Below are 17,033 nucleotides of genomic sequence, written 5' to 3' on the forward strand. Positions count from 1 at the left end.
ATGGAAATAATTTACAGCTGAGTTGTCCAATCAGCTAGGCACTTGCCACATGTGTCTATTAAGCCTTTGCACTGTACCCAGTTTGACTGAGGAACTGAATCTTTCACTTTACATAATTTCTTATTTAAATTTAAATGTAAGTAGCCACATGTGGCTAGTGGCTACTACTATATTAGACCACAGGTCTAAATTAAAGTATCAAGATAGTCTGTCTTCATACCATTCTGATGATAGATATGCTTAATAAATATCTTTTAATTAAAATAGCTTCCAAATTTGGATATTTTCCCCTTATTTGGTAACATTTTCTAATTATAGATAGGTAAATATGGTATTTAGTTCTACTTGATTGTTTGGAAATTCAGTATCAGTATTTTTCCTCTGTAGGAAGAAGACCGAAAACTGTTAGTTGGATTCTTAGAAGATGTAATGACGCTGCTTTCATTATCTCATGCTCCTCTTGATAGCCTGAAGGCTTCTTTTGTGGAATTGGGGTAAGAAATAACAGCTTATAGTTTGCTAAAAGCCATATAAAGTTTTTAGATTGGATTTATAGATTACATATTTTAAGTCTAAAAGAGTTGACATGCACACCAATTCTCTTGGTTTTGAAACTTAAGGGTTTTTTTGTGTATTTTAGTTTGTTTCTTGGTTTTGCTTATTTGTTCATTCTTAATATTTTATAATCAATACATTGTAATTTAAAAAGTAGGGGAAAGGTGCAGACATATGTTTTCTTTGAAGCAGTTGGAGAAATAAAATGAAGTACAGATTTGAAGAAAATTTAGTTTCCCAGAACTGAAAAAGGAGCCCCAAGTGAAAGCCAGCTTCTTTGGCTCCTGTTTTCACTGTTTGATTTGCTTAGTCCTGCTCATCATCACATCATCTGGCTGCTAAAATAATTTTATCTCAGTCTTTACTGAAAACACACTCATGCATTTGTTAATAATACCACCTTTCATTTGCATAGGCTTCACAGCCAACATACCCTTCCATATAGATGGTTTGAGTTGATTTTATTTGATTCTACAACAACCATGTGACATACATAGGACATGTACTGCTTCCCCAATTTTTATAGATGCAGAAACCAAGACCCACAGAAGCTGTAATTTACCCACTTGACTCTTAGTCCAGTGGTCTTTCCTTTTTCTTCATGGAGAAATTTGTTTCTTCATAATTTTAACTTGCATGCTATTAAAAAGAGTGGAATTATCTGTCACAATTGTGAATTCTTAGAGAAGTTACAAGTGTGATTTCTGAATTGCTAAAAGATTGTGGTTGTATAAGGAAGGTGACATCTTTTTTGGAGAATCTTAGTTGTTTGTTTATATGTTTTTTGAGACGGAGTCTCGCTCTGTCACCAGGCTAGAGTGCAGTGGTGCGATCTCAGCTCACTGCAACCTCTGCCTCCTGCGTTCAAGCAATTCTCCTGCCTCAGCCTCCTGAGTAGCTGGGACTACAGGTGCGCACCACCATGCCCAGCTAATTTTTGTGTTTTTAGTAGAGACAGGGTTTCACCATGTTGGCCAGGATGGTCTCGATCTCTTGACCTCGTGATTTGCCCACCTTATCCTCTCAAAGTGCTGGGATTACAGGTGTGAGCCACTGTGCCTAGCCGAGAATCTTAGTTGTAACCTATGTAACCAAACAAAGTAATTCCATATGTTCTGCAAATATTGTTATCATTAATATTCCTTATAAATATCGTGTTTTTCAGTTCACCAGTAAGGGACTGTGGCTCTCAATTTTAACACTGTTTTTTTTTTTTCTTCTAGTGCAAACCCAGCCTACCATGAGTTACTATTAACTGTTTTGTGGTATGGTGTTGTCCATACTTCAGCACTCGTGAGGTGTACTGCTGCTAGAATGTTTGAGGTATGTCAACACATGCCTCTGTTGGTTTCAATTATAATGATTTTTTTTTTTTTTTTTTGCGAAGAAGAAGGGAATTTTTTTTTAATAAAAAGGCTTTGCATATCATGTTATGTTGATATATATTTTATGGCTTTGAACAGTGTCTGGTTGTGTACTGTGTGATGGGGCAGAAATTTAGCTTTAACATATTTAAAAATGTTTTCCCGCCTTACTGGTTCCTTGAATGTTATTCAGTTATCACTTTTATTTCTCAAACTATCTTTTAAATCTTATTTTAATTTCTAACTTATATAACTCTTTCTGACTATACTTTTCAATTTACTGAGGCAAATGACTACTAAAATAAACTGAAACAACATAGGATATCTTTCAAGTTGTAAAATATAGTTGAATTTATCAGTAGCATTAGAAAATCAATTATTGCAATTATGGAAATGTTTATTTTATTGGTTACTCCTACTTCACTATTCCCTAACATTTCATATGTAGAATAACATCCCAATACATTAACTGCCCATAGAGTTGCAAAAGAGAGGAGACCAGATAATTTACCTAAATTGTACTAAATTGCTACCTACCCAAGTTAAGTATGAAATTGAAATAACTATCTTTTGTACCCATCATATAGCAAATTATGTCATAGCCCTAGTATGTGTGTAGGTGGGGAGCAGTGAGGTTGAGGTTTAGAACTTTATTTGAGCACTAAAATTGGTTTACTGTTTCTTATTGATTTCCAGTCTTGCAATAAATCTAGGCTGCCTTGGTTCAGTTTCCATCTCTGCTACCTAGTGACTTTGTAAATTACTTGGACAAGGTTGAGCCTCTCTGTACCTTAGTTTCCTCATGTACAAAAGAAAGTTGATAACAAAAAGTATCTGTCTCAAAGTATCAGTCTCAAAGGATTTTTGTTAATATTAAACTAATTAATGCTTGTAAAGCCCTTAAAACAGTCTCTGGAACATAATAAGTGCTTATATGTTTACTGTCATTATCATTATTTTTTCCATCCATGCTATTACTTCACAAAATATATGATAGTAATAGGGAACATATACTTATCCAAACTAAAATTGCCCCAATATTCATGTGTTTCTTAAAATACCTAAACATTTATTTCTATAAAAAGAATTGGGTAATTCAAATCTTGCTGAATATCAGAATTTCTCCACAATTTAAGATAAATTGCAATTGGAGATGGGGTACTGATATATTTAAAATATATGCTTTCTAAAATTTTCAAATACGTAAATTAGATTTGTGAATTCCAGAAAATTCCATTATTATCAGGAAGCTGAAAATTCTCCATCCATGTTATTCCCTCAGTTATCATACAGAAGCAACTTTTAAAAAGCCGTAATCAGGTTTTTTGTGATGATGAATGCCAAAGCCACTATTTGGTTTTATGTCTAGTACAAGTTCCTTCTGGATATAAATCATTTTGATTATTCGATATGCTGAAAAGGGGGCATTACCATGAAAGAAAAGTCATTCATCAGTCTCTCCTCTCCCCAAAAAGAAAAAAGTATCTTTTTAAATGAAGAGCTATTTCTTTAATATACTGTCTTCCTATGATTTTATTCTAAGCTCATAAAAGCTATTTCTTTTTCTTAAATCTTTCATCTCTAAAATGTGAGTGTGCACTGGTGAATCAAACCATATAAATGAAAATAAGTAAATAAAATGAATCCTCCCTTTTCACTTGTTTTGAGGTTTTTTGCTTGTTTTGTTTGGTTTTCTGCCTTATTATATGTGGCTTATGTCTGGTTTTGGTTTCTCTGTTTGCTGTCAGTGCTGGTCTGGAAACTATATCTATCTATGCTTAAGCAGTTTTCAGTGTCCTCTCAGGTTGTTGATGAACTTCTGGATCTTGTTTGGGAGACTATTTCAATGTTTTTCAAAGTCATTAATGATACATTTCAATGAGCATGTCAGTAAAAGTTATCAGTAAGAGAAATTAAAGTTCCTTTTTTGTCAGTGGTTCTTATTTAAACAAAATTGTGTTAAAAGAATAATGGGTCATAAGATCTATTTTGATACTGATGCTTTATAATTTAGAATTATGCCTGCTTACCCTAAAAAAGTTAATTCAAAATAAAAACATAAAAAAAACATTCTTTTTTTAAAAAGTAAGACCAGAAAGAAAAGAAAATGAGAAATGAGAAGAAAATGAGAAATGCATACATATACCAGGAACCTAATAGGATATGGTCACTGAAATTCACTAATAAATTGAGGTTAATTTTTAGACAGCAGGACAAAAAGAGGGAACCCAATCAATCATATTATTCCCATTGTTAAATAAGGGAATATAAATTACTTTTTGAAGTAGCAAATTAATAAAATTATTTTATAAGAGGAATTTATCATGTTATAATAAATTTCCCAAAAGATGCAGAAAAGAGCTTCATATATATTTTAATCATAAGGAAATTGAACATGTAACATTAGAGCACAACTCAAAGAGGTCATGGACTTTAAGTCAGATGGGACAGAGTTCCTTTGCAGGCCCTGCAACTTAGACTTGGACAAGTTACTTTCCTAAGCCTCAGTTTCTTCATCTGTTAAAATATTGATGATATTTGTACTTACTTCATCAAGTGAAAAGATCAAATGATATATTGTGTTAAAGTGTATAACAATTGATAGCTCTTAAATGTACTTTGTGATTTTCTAGCTTAATAAAGAAATTGAACTTAAAAACCCTACACCAATGAAAAATTAATTTGTCCTCTACATTACGTCTTTTTTAATGCTTTTGACAGACTCAAGATAGCAGAAATTTCAAGATGCTGATTCAAATCTAAGCAATCTTACTTATAAAATGATACAGAGAAGAAAGTTTTATTTAACAATATTTGAACTTCCTTGTCCTATTTCTTTCTATCCAATATCTGTAATGTTTAAGGTATTAAAAGTTCTTTGTCATTTTATTCCTGGTTAATTATCTGTTTTTTTATAAAAATTATTTCAGAATATTGAAGTAGATTCTAAAATGAATCAATTGGTAAATGGTGAAAAATCATTGCAAAATTAAGAATCTTCACATAAAGTGAGTTACTTTCTCTGATGTGTTATATAGGAGGAATACCTTCACATATGCACACAATGGTAGATTTTTGTTACAAAAAATTCTGTGACATCTTTGATCTTCTGTGAGGACTAAGTACTAGCTACTAGGTAAACAGATTGGTGAGCATTTAGGATTAATATGTGCTTACATTCTGAAATTGAGAAGGGGATTGCCCTTCTCGGTTGAACTCATAAAATTCAGTAATATTTATCAAACAAAATGTATGCGGCTCAGTATTGCTCTCTTGTATTGCAATTTAGCATTGGTTGCTAAATGAATTGTTTTGTGATTAGATTATAGAGATCTAGTTCTACTCATCTTTTTTATTTTACATTTTATTTGAATTTATAAGAAATCTAAAACAAAGACCTATTTAGATATTAACTGAAGTTTTTTAAATTAGATCATTTCTTCCAAACATATTACAAATCATATATTCTTGCAGTAATCAGAATAATTAAACTCTCATTTCTTGAATGCCTGTTTGTCAGGCACAGTATTTAGGTATGTTATTTGCAAATTCATAGCACAACAGCCCTTTGAGGTAGATAATAATATCACCATTTTCAGATGAGAAAACTTGCGTTTCAAGAGGTTATGGAAAATACTATGTATCTAAGACCACATGGCTTATATGTGGAGAACTGACGTCTGAACCCAGATCTGATTCCCAAGTGTAATACTTTCCAATAGGCAGCCTTATATCTCTGTACCTCAAAAGAGAAGGCTATATTATTTAAAAGATTAGGAATTGTCCTATATGGTTTTAAAATACACTTGCTATAGCACAATAATAAGTGGTTTAGTGGTGGCTGCTACTCATGTGAGTTTGGTTTAAAAACAGCCCAGTTTGTACCCTGTTGGTCATGATAAAAGCATACCACCCTTACTTTGAGAATTTTAACCATAGAGCACAATATGTGTCAAACAAGCTTAAAAAGTATTCTTTTCAGTTGCATTTTGATGGACATTGAAATTGCTTAGACTCTTTGACCAAAAGTACAAACTGCTGTTGAACTGGTGACAAAATCTGTTTTCATGGACGCTAGGCTACTTAAGCTTTATTTTCCTCCTAAGCATTCTCTGCCTTTGTAAAGCACTCTAGCAGCAGTATTTGCTTAGCTTCTAATTTTGGTTTTGCTTTTGTGTTTTCTCTCTTTCTCTTGGTTGTTCCTTCCTTCTTCCCGTGGCGCACTGTGTTTGCTCTTTCCGTGCATCACCTGTGAATACCCCCTGTGCTGACCAATCAGCTGTTGGTGAAGGGGGTGAATGAAACTCTGGTAGCTCAGAGGGTTGTTCCTGCTCTCATTACTCTCTCCAGTGACCCTGAAATGTAAGTGTCATCCCTGCCTTTTATATTCAGCATCCCTTTCAAAATGTGCCTGTCAAGAAATAACCATCAGCTCTTAAATTTATTGAAGAATCTCTTTAAATTAATAATACTGGATTATGCTTATTTGATTTTAAACTTTATCATATTATTCTTTATATATCATGGTTCTTTTTAAATCAACCCTCACCATAAGTGTAATTTGGAGGCCATGTATTGAAAAAATATATTAGTAACATTAGTGCTCAATAAATACTTCCAGAACCTAAAATATGCTGATGGACTGTTTCTTTCAAGCCAAGAAGGGATGCTTTCCTAATCTCACTAACAGGTTGTTACCAGTAAGTGTAGTAGCATGAACCAATGGCCTAACATTTTAATGTCTCGTGTGGATGACTAAACCAAGAAAGGCCAATGAGTCTGCCTGCCCATCCTCAGTCACAGCTAACCCAGTTCTTATTCCAGTTTACCAAACCATTTTTTATTGCATGTTGACTGGTTTACAGCTGACTCTTCGAGGCATGAGTGAAGCGTTAGTTGACAAGCGGGTTGCTCCGGCCCTTGTTACCTTGTCCAGTGATCCTGAATTGTGAGTTTCACAGACTGCGACCTTAAGTTATCCTGTCTGTCTTTTTGAGCATTCTTCTTGGTCTGCTTTTTTTAAATTTATTTAATTTGTCATTGCTAGAGACTAATACAGTATATTTACCTTGTACTTACTTTAATATACATTTTAATAATACTCGTTGTTCATCTCAAATCTTCAGTTTCTTTCTGTTTTAATTCTAACAGCTCTGTCAGGATTGCCACAATTCCAGCCTTTGGCACTATTATGGAAACAGTAATTCAAAGAGAGGTAGGAATAATTGAAATTTATTTATGTCTGTGTAATATTGATGTGATCATGATACATGTATCTGGTGGTAGGCTGCAGGGAGCATCTTACCTTTTATTTTGTGCCCTAGTTAGTTACAGGCCAGAGGAGGATCTCACTGTGAAAACATGGTAGCCTAACCAAGGTATATTTCCATATCCTAAGGAAATCTCTAGTCTTTCCTCTCAGTCAGAACATTAAGTATAGGCCAAGCTTTCAGGGATGTCCAAGGGAGAGAATATAGTCATGGGTTCTTAGTTTCTCTTTCTGATTGGGCCAGTAAAGCCCCTTCCTCTTCCCTCTTTTCTACTTATCACTAGAGACAGAAACTAAAAACCCCGGCTTCAGGCTGCTAAAAGCCTTAAACAAAACAAAACAGAACAACAACAAAATAAGGTGTATTGGACAAGCTTGCTAGATGTTCTATTGTAAGCTGAGCTGGATGTTGCAGTTTTGAATAATCCTTCAAATCAGGTCTAGTTCCAAAGCCTTCTATTATCCGGTAGGCTTCTGGCCAATCTACATAAATTCTTGATTGCCAGTGTTGCACAGATTTGAGGACTGTTTTCCCAGATAACATTAGGAACACAAATGTATCTCAGTTATAAATGAAGGCAAGAGGGCACTTGTATTCTGATAACTGTGTCATTGGTATGAAGCTGTAAAAGTCATTTAGTAGACTGGTATCCTCTTGTTGCAGAGTAGATCTCTGGGCAGATCCTCTGTCATGCCTGTTTCAGGAGACCACCAAGGTCTTCCTTCTTAAAGGTGTATTTTAATTCTGAAACTAATTTCAAGTTTTTTAGATTCTATTTGCAACACTAACTATAAGACACTTCTCAAAATTGATATCAGATTTTTATTTATTTGTTATTATATTGGATATGTCCTTATACAAATGAAAAAACCCTGTAGATTAGCACATAAATTATTTGTGGACATATTACCCAAAAGAAAAAAGTTTTAATAAAACTCCTTTGTCATATAGATTTTTCATGACAAAAACTAAAGTTTTGTTAGTTACAGAAAGAATGTTTTCCATTTTTTCACTTATATATTTCACTGGTGAAGCCACAGAGGAAAAGCACATCATTCTGCAAAGCTTGCAGTCTTGGCAGAATTTCAACATGTTCTCAAATCCTAAAATAAAAATGTCTTTTAGGGAAATGTGAGTAAGATGTAAGTCATTAATGACTCATTGCTTTCAGAAGGTGAATAATTGGGTAACTTACAGTGTGATTTGTTTTAAGAATTATAATTTAGATACAAAATAATCATAAAGTTACCTACTTTTCCCTAAATACGGTGGGATTTTTTTTCTTTTGTTGTTATAATTTGTTCAGGAATATTTGTATTTTTTAATTAAGAATTTGTAAGCATAAGCAAAAGTAGGAAACCTTCTCTGAGCCAAAAGATTAAATAACTATTTATTTAATTCCAAATTTCTACTGTCATTGGACTATAGGTTGCTTTAATCCACTGCTTTAAGTCATGTTTAATGTGTGTCTTTCACTTTAACAACACTACTCAGTTTTCAATATTCTATGAAATGACTGTACAATATCCAATTTTAAGTTGCTGGAAAGAGTGAAAATGCAGCTGGCTTCTTTCCTGGAAGATCCTCAGTATCAAGACCAACATTCTTTGCATACAGAGATCATAAAAACATTTGGTAGAGTTGGCCCTAACGCAGAACCCAGGTTCCGAGATGAGTGTAAGTTGCATTTTTCTACCTTTTTCCTGAATTGTAATGTAAGATCAAAGCTAGACACTCCTCTGAGGCCTTGTCATGTATTAAAATTTTGGTGCATTTGTCATGTGTTAAAGCCTTGTGTACTGAAAGCCTTGTGTACTCTTGTGTACTGAAAGCTAAACATGAAACAAGTTAGTTATTGTGAATTAATCAGTATTGATATTAGTGGATGGTTTTGTATTATTTTGTTTTGAGACAGAGTCTCGCTCTGTCACCCAAGCTGGAGTGCAATGACATGATCTCAGCTCACTGCAACCTCAGCCTCCTGGGTACAAGTGATTCTCCTGCCTCAGCCTCCCAAGTAGTTGGGATTACAGGTGCCCACCACCATGCCTGGCTAATTTTTGTATTTTTCGTAGAGACGGGGTTTTGCCATGTTGGCCAGGCTGGTCTCGAACTCCTGATCTCAGGTGATCTGCCTGCCTCAGCCTCCCAAAGTGTTGGGATTACAGGCGTGAGCCACCGCACCCGCCCTAGTGGATGGTCTTATACTGTATAAGTATACAGATGGTCTTATACTGTATACTGATTGCTGTAAGACATATGAAGAGTAACTCAAACTTAATTTCAAGTTATTTTAGAAATATTTCTTAATAACTGCTAATTGCTAAATACTGTGCTGCCTTAGAGTTTATTTTTTATTTTTAAGGAAATTTTTGTGTGTTTCTAGACATGTTCTTATGAAAAATAGACATTTCTTCCACTTAGCATGCCATTCAGCACGATACATAACTTTGTTTTAATTCATAGCTTGTTGATCTGCTACATGATCTTCCACAATTGTCTGCCTTTTTTCTCTAGATTTTACAGAGTCTCTTTTACTGTGGGCCTCAACATTTATGGCCACAATTTCTTTGGATAGCATCAAAGCATTAAGAAATTATGACTTCAAAAGCATATCAGTTATCATAGCTCTTTTATTTTTAGCAATTTGACATGCTCTAGAGAGGGCCACAAGTTGGGTCACTTAAATCAGTTTAGTTTCTAGTACATTATTTTATTCTCCGGCAGACTGTTACATATCCAGGCTGGCATATGACTCTTTAAGATAAGAGTCATCAACAAAAAATACTAAGTCAGGATTTGGACTGCAGTGTCCAAAAAATCGATTGAAGGCATGCACACTGATCAAGCTATAGAAACACAGTCATGACATTTTTTTTCACTGGGTAAGTGTCTTTATAATTAGCCAACTAACAGAAGAAAGTTGATATTTTAGTTAGCACTAGGGATAGTTCCACATGTTGCAGTGTCAAATTTACAGGTGATTCTAGGTAGGAACTCTGAAGGTGCTTTGACTTTTCGAGGCTGTAGTTGCTCTGAGGCAAGGAGACTAACTCTTGGCTGCTGGATTAAAGGATAGGCTCAACAGGCAATGGGTCTTTGGTGTGTGCCATGTTATCAAGTTAAATGGGTATTTGATATGTTGTCATGTTAAACGGGTCTTTGGTGTGTGCAGTGTTGTTGCATTAAATGGGTCCTTGCTGTGTGCCGTGTCATATAGTTAAAACTTTTCTAGAGCATGATTTGACCTTTCTATGTATATTCAAAAGAAAAACTCATGATAATCTGGGAAGAATCCATCTGGATTCTTATAGGATCTGCTCCAATTATTTTGTTGATTCTTCAGAATCTTTTTTCAGTAATTCTGGGACTATAGTTATTTTTCAAATTAAACATAGTGTCAATATCTTAATTTCTCTTTCTAGAGTTTTCAAGAATATCTAAAAATAACCCTTCCATTTTATTTGACAGTTTTATTGTAGAATAGATACCTACCTATCAAATTTGTAGGAGTTGTTCAAGAGGAAAAAATGAATTTTCTTCTCATAATGGCCCCCAAATAACAATTAAAGGTTGTTTTGGGAACAGATTGAGGTGAGAAATTCCCACTGCTTGAATAGTTCTAGTAAACCATTATCCTTAAAGCCTCCTGCAACTTACTGTGTACCCACAAGTATGTCTTATACAGTCTTCTTTCACATTTTGGTACAACCAGATTTTTTTAAAGATAAAAATTAGCCTTTTTTTCCACCTTTGTACTTACTTCCCAGTCAAGTGGCTTCTCTTTTGCTTTAGAACTTACCCTGAGGAATTTAGTACTCTATATTAATAAGATAAATATTGAAGTAGAACCTGTATGAAGAATGCGATAGTGTTATTCCTAAGTATTTATAGACAATTGGCTTTGGGAGTTTGGAGGATGGACAGAGAATTTCTGGGTGGTAACGTCTCCCTTGGAGTGGCATTTTGGGTATTTAGGTATTTGCCCCTCTATTTCTTGGCTAATAGAGGACATTAGTTCTTTCAGTGGCCCTTGTTCTTTCCCAATTGTTAGTTATCACAGGACCTTTGGTCTTGTTTTTATTTTTAGGAACCAGTTGTTTTATCTGGAACACTGTAGAGTTGTTTTTTGTTTTCAGCTATTTTACTTAGTAAGGCTCTCTGAAAATGTTCAGTCGTACATTGGAGATTTTCTGAAGTGGCAATTTTCCATTTCTGATTTTTTCCCCTAAGTTTCTTGTTTGAGGTCTGGGCCCATTTATTCAAACAAACAAACAAAAATAGGACAAGATTCCCTTTATGACTATTGGATCTACCCCAGAATATTTTTTGAACGTTTTCTGATATACAGTTTTTTGTTTGTTTGTTTGTTGTTTCTGAGGCAGAGTCTTGCTCTGTCACCCAGGCTGGAGTACAGTGATGCCATCTTAGCTCACTGCAACCTGCGCCTCCCTGGTTCAAGTGATTCTCCTGCCTCAGCCTCCCGAGTAGCTGGGATTACAGGCATGCACCACCACATCCGGCTAATTTTTTGCAAAATACGGTTTTATAAAATCTCCTATTATCCTTTTTTCATTTACAAATTTAAATCCTTGTTCAATCTGCCCTAAAGAAAAAGGCTTCTGCAGTGACTTTATGTTATGTATTTCCTCTTTTTCTTTCCCACTGAAGGTCAGTTTTAGAATTAGCCTGTCTAAGTTAGGCATGGTGCCACGTGTCTATAGTCCCAGCTACTCAGAAGCTGAGGTGGGAGGATCACTTGAAGCCAGGAGTTCAACACCAGCCTGAGCAACACAGCAAGATAAGTCCCTACAAAAGATGTTTAAAAATTAGCTAGGCATGGTGGCACGTATCTGTAGTCCATCAACTCGGGAGGCCAAGGCAGGAAGATCACTTGAGTCCAAGTGTTTGAGGCTGTGGTGCACTATGATTGCACCTGTGAATAGTCATTGCATTCCAGCCCAACCAACAGAGCAAGACCCCATCTCTTAATAAAAAAGAAAGAATGATATCCATCTGGGTTATTATTAAATCATCTCCTGGTCCTTCATCTCCTACTGCTTTTAACCATCTGTCTACATCTGAGGGGTTAACTGTTAAGTGAATTAATTAATACATATGTGGTAGCCCAGGACAATATGTGTGTAGTGAAATCTGAATTCTATAGTAAAGTTCTGTCTGTCTTCCTGAGAATTAGGAAGATCCTTAATTAGAGCCTTTAACTTCCTTGAGACTACAGTTTAAATGAACTTCTATAGATTTCTTCTAGTCAAGCAATTTTAAGGGGATATTATGCAGTGTGATTTTTGCATTTCTGAGAAAAACCTTGTAAAAAGGTCAGAGACTCAGGAGAAGATGAAATAAAGGAACCATATATGAATAGATAAAGTGAAAGAATGATAAGTTTCTGAATGTTTGGGCAGAAATGAACTAGTGAGTCTTTGAGAGAGACTTAGAGTCACTATTTTGTTGAGGCCTCAGCGTGCCAATTAATGAAGCTTTCAACTGAATGTTTGGAGTTTTTGTTTCCTAATTTGTTCTAGAGCTCCTCATAAATATACTGTTATTAATTTTGACAAGTCAAAAGGTCCCCTAAAAATGATCATTGTTATTCTGAGTTTTTGTGGGGTTTTACTAAGCTAAGCATGAAAGTTGTGATTATTGCCCCAGCTTATTTAGGATGCAGGAGTTTTTCCAGTAGAAGATTATGACTTTTATATACACAAACTCAGTGCAAACAAGAAAGGGGTCACTACAGTTGGTCAGCAGTTGATGCTTATGGGTGGTGTTTTGTGATCCTCAACCAAGCAGAGACTAGAAAGGGGTTGTGTGATTGGTCTTGTGATTAACAATTTAACAATCACTGACCCTGAAGCCATTTCTTCAAAGAGCCCTGGTTTTAGTGGGAAATGGTACCCAGAAAACACAATCTTAGGCTCTAGAGGTGCTCATTGCTACTGAATTGGTTTTTGTTTCTTGGACCATTGCTTTTATTTAGCAGTAGGTTGAAATTTTATGTTACTCTTTGAGGGTATTAAACTCATTGAATAACTTGAAAATTCAGCCGCCAGTGCTGTTTGACATTGGTCTTTGCTAAGAATTTGAGAAACTAAAGCTAATAATAGTATTCTGAAGGAGTGAAATAATAGGTTGTTGAAAAAGAATATACTCTTTTGATTTCATAGCAATGGTAATATTTTATTTTTATGAAGAAACTTAACTGCAAGTATAAATAATACAAGAGGTATGTTGTTTATAATTATTTGGGCTTCATTTTTCAAACTGGGAAACTGAATTACAGTGAGGCCAAATAATCTATATACATCCTCATAATTAGGTAATAGTGACAGTACTAAAATTTGTTTCCCCCAAATGCCAGATCACTTTTTATTTTGAAAAACTACTTTCTTCCCTAGTTAAGAAAAAGCAAGTATAAGATATGGGTAATCTTTTGAAGTCATTCAGAATTAAAATGAAATTTCATAAATTAAAGTGATAAATTATTGTTAAAGTGTGTCAGGGTTTTGTATGCATGTTTTGGGTAAAAATTTAACCCTTTTTTTTCTGTTTTCAGTTGTTATACCACATTTGCATAAGTTAGCCTTGGTGAACAACTTACAGATTGTGGATTCTAAAAGACTGGACATTGCTACGCATCTTTTTGAAGCCTACAGTGCACTTTCCTGTTGTTGTATCCTTGTTTTATTAAGGTGTATCTACATTTGTGTAACCAATCTTAGAGTGGAACTTGGTTGTTAAAGATTGAAAAGTAGAACTTCTTTTCTTCAACTTACATTAAGCATTGTAGAAAATTGAAGATTTGATTTGTCTCACTCCACTCCTTCTTCTAGCCATCTCATAATTTTAAAAGATAATTTTAAGTCCTCTGTGCTTTTATGTTCTATAGTTTTGAGAATTTTGGTGAAGTTCTTAACCTGAAGTTTTTATTTATATTAGTTAGCTACATAACTGAGCAAGAAATAAAGGGCAGAAAGAATTACAGCTGAGACTTCTGTTAATCAAAAGGAAGCCTTGTATATATGACTTGGCATTTAGGTTTTTCAGTGAATGTTTAACTCTCAGTATCCAGTGGAATATTATGAGTATCTCTTAGAGAGATATCACACATTGGACAAGTACAGGGCCAACAAAGCTAATGATCTCCAGTGATTGTAGAACTGGGAGAAAACTTAGAGATCATGTAGGTCCATGTCAGTGACTGTAAATGATTAAACTAAGGCTTAAAGACATGAATGCCTTCTGTTTTTTATAGTTAAAAGCAAAACTGTGACTGGAACAAAGAACTTTAGCCATTCTGTTAAATGTTCTCTTTACTGTCCTATGCCTATAAAATAAAACTAAGAAGGAAGTAAAGATAACGATGGGCAAAGTGAACTCCCAACTTTTAGGCTCTTTTATTTAAAAGGCAGAAGGGTTGAAGAAAGGGGAAATGAGAGATTGAAAAAAGAGTGAAAGGCTAAATGCTAAAGTACATGCTAAACAAAAAACAGAGAACAAAGGAAGAGTTTCAGGATTATTATATGTGGTTCACATTGTTATATACCAGTTTGATGAGTTTGATGTAATAAGCAACATGAACAGGTAATTTTAAATGAGATAAATATGCCATAAAATATTACTAACAGTCATTGACACTGGATTCTGGACTAGAATGTACCAATAAGAAGTTATTTTTGTTCAGAATAAACCAAATAGAGAAAGTAGAAAAGTAGAGCTATCTGTGAAGTAGCTTATGTGTCTTTGGAAATACTAAAACTGAAAGTTGGATGCATGGTTCAGAGCAGTTTATGTTGGAAATCTATTACAAATGGCCTAATCGTGAGGAGGATATGAGCCATGTTTTTTAAAATATAGATGGCACCATATTTTAATAATTTAATAATTTTGTAACCTCAACTATTCATGTCTTCTATAAGTTTAGTTCCACTAAAAGCAGAACTTATCATTCTTGATTTCTTGTTGGCATTTTCAATTTAGGGAAGATAGAGGAAGCAAAAAGAGGAACTGATATTCTGAATTAGCAAGTAAGAATTCTTTAGTATTGGAGAAGTGATAGGACCCTTGCAAGAAAGCAACAGTGGTGCATCACAGAGTTTGTATCTCAAAGAAAGAAAACATTGGTGTGTTTAATTGGACTTTGTGAAAATAATATTTAAAACTTACACAAAACGTTATGTATAATCTTATATAGCAGAGAGTTTCTAAAGGAATATGCCTCAAGGAAAATGGGAAAGTTAAAAGATCCAAATGTTTGGCTCTGTAAAACCAAATTTTCCAAGTAGGGAAGGCAGTGGTTTCCAAAGGGCATAGAAATCTATATAAGAGGAATATTATTGTGTGTTTAGACATGCATAGAATATCACTAGAGTAAACACAGTAAAAAGGCGACATACCAATATGGTAAGGGGAAGAACCATCTTAACAACAGTCCCTGTTCAAGTACTAAAAGTGTTAGTTCTACATGAGTCAGAACTTGTACTTGAGTCAACAGTGCTGTGGCCCCTAATAAAATCACATTGTTCTAATCTGTTCTGTTCCATTGTATTCTAAGCTGATCAGAAGAGTGCTCCTTTTAGCCTACCATCATGTTTTAATACAGACATTAGAAAAACTATAGTGTATAACATTTTGGCATAATAATAAGTCGAGAAGTCATGTTTAAGGAAAGTTTGAAGGAATTTAGGAATGTTTAACCTGGAGAAGAGATGGCTTGGGGATGAAAAGATATTTTAAAGGTTTTTAGGTAGAAGGATGATGAGGCACACTGTGCAGCTAAGGTACAGAGCTAATACTAACAAGCAGAGATAACAGAGGCTGATTTCTTTTATAAGAAAAACTTCCTAATTGAGCTATCTAAAATGCAGTGATCTCCCTTAATAAACTAAGAATCTTCTTTCATTGTTAGCAGTCAGAGGCTAACCATCATTCACCAGTGAGGTAAAGGTGTTTCCTAAAATCTGATGGAACTAATTACCTTTAACTTTCGAATCCTTGAGAAAGATTGATCCATAGGGAAAAGGTAGGCCCCCAACAGTGAGTAGAAAGAGGAAAAGAAAAGTGACTTCCCTCTTCTAAGTAGGGCCATATTCAGCTTCTCATTCCATGCCCATATTTCTCTAGATCAGACTCTTAAACTACTAATTCAAAGGTCATTCACAGTTATGTTTTGGTGCCACTTATCCCCATATCTAGAAAGCAAGACTACATAATCATTAGGTTGTAGCCCTCTATATGTCTATAGGGATTTGGTTTGACCAAATGATGTTTATATTTTTAATACCTATTAAATTTATAAATCACTCATTATAGGATCCATGTTTGTGAACAATTTTTATTTATAACTGTATTTTCAAAGCAGTAGTTACACTGATTTTTTTCTTAGTGAAATTCATTTTTTCAACTAAGTCATCTTTATAAGGGAACTCATTTAAGTCATCTAATTTAATCATCTTTATGGCCGGGCACGGTGGCTCACGCCTGTAATCCCAGCACTTTGGGAGGCCAAGGCGGGCAGATCACCTGAGGTCAGGGGTTCGAGACCAGCCAAACATGGTGAAACCCCATCTCTACTAAAAATATAAAAAATTAGCTGGATGTGGTGCCGCGCACCTGTAATCCCAGCTACTTGGGAGGCTGAGGCAGGAGAATCACTTGAACCCAGGAGGCGGCGGAGGTTGCAGTGAGCCAAGATTGTGCCACTGCACTCCAGCCTGCGTGAGAAGAGCAAAAAATTCTGTTAAAAAAAAATATCTTTATAAGGGAACTCATTTACTGGCTTTTTTGTGGTGTGATATTAAATAGGAGCTAGCTCTACAGGCTAGAA

At 34.7% G+C, this 17,033-nt stretch overlaps 1 protein-coding gene across 27 annotated transcripts in view; it reads left to right on the forward strand.

Moving 5' to 3' along the window:
• The window catches only part of RELCH (RAB11 binding and LisH domain, coiled-coil and HEAT repeat containing), a 119,961-nt gene that overhangs the window by 86,437 nt on the left and 16,491 nt on the right, over positions 1 to 17,033 (forward strand). For 8 of the 27 annotated variants that reach the window (XM_054672095.2, XM_009434094.5, XM_024350919.3 and 5 more), the window contains 6 exons: positions 388 to 494; positions 1,779 to 1,878; positions 6,199 to 6,281; positions 7,071 to 7,134; positions 8,728 to 8,866; positions 13,764 to 13,880. In XM_054672095.2, the coding sequence (XP_054528070.2) occupies positions 388 to 494; positions 1,779 to 1,878; positions 6,199 to 6,281; positions 7,071 to 7,134; positions 8,728 to 8,866; positions 13,764 to 13,880 (610 nt within the window). Of the gene's footprint in view, positions 1 to 387; positions 495 to 1,778; positions 1,879 to 6,198; positions 6,282 to 6,784; positions 6,868 to 7,070; positions 7,135 to 8,683; positions 8,867 to 13,763; positions 13,881 to 17,033 lie in introns of those variants that run through there. The other 19 variants (XM_001144840.6, XM_054672096.2, XM_063795807.1 and 16 more) reach the window with 9 other exon arrangements.

Source organism: Pan troglodytes, chromosome 17 (assembly GCF_028858775.2).
Source record: "Pan troglodytes isolate AG18354 chromosome 17, NHGRI_mPanTro3-v2.0_pri, whole genome shotgun sequence".
In the NCBI taxonomy this organism is placed as follows: Eukaryota; Metazoa; Chordata; class Mammalia; order Primates; family Hominidae; genus Pan; species Pan troglodytes.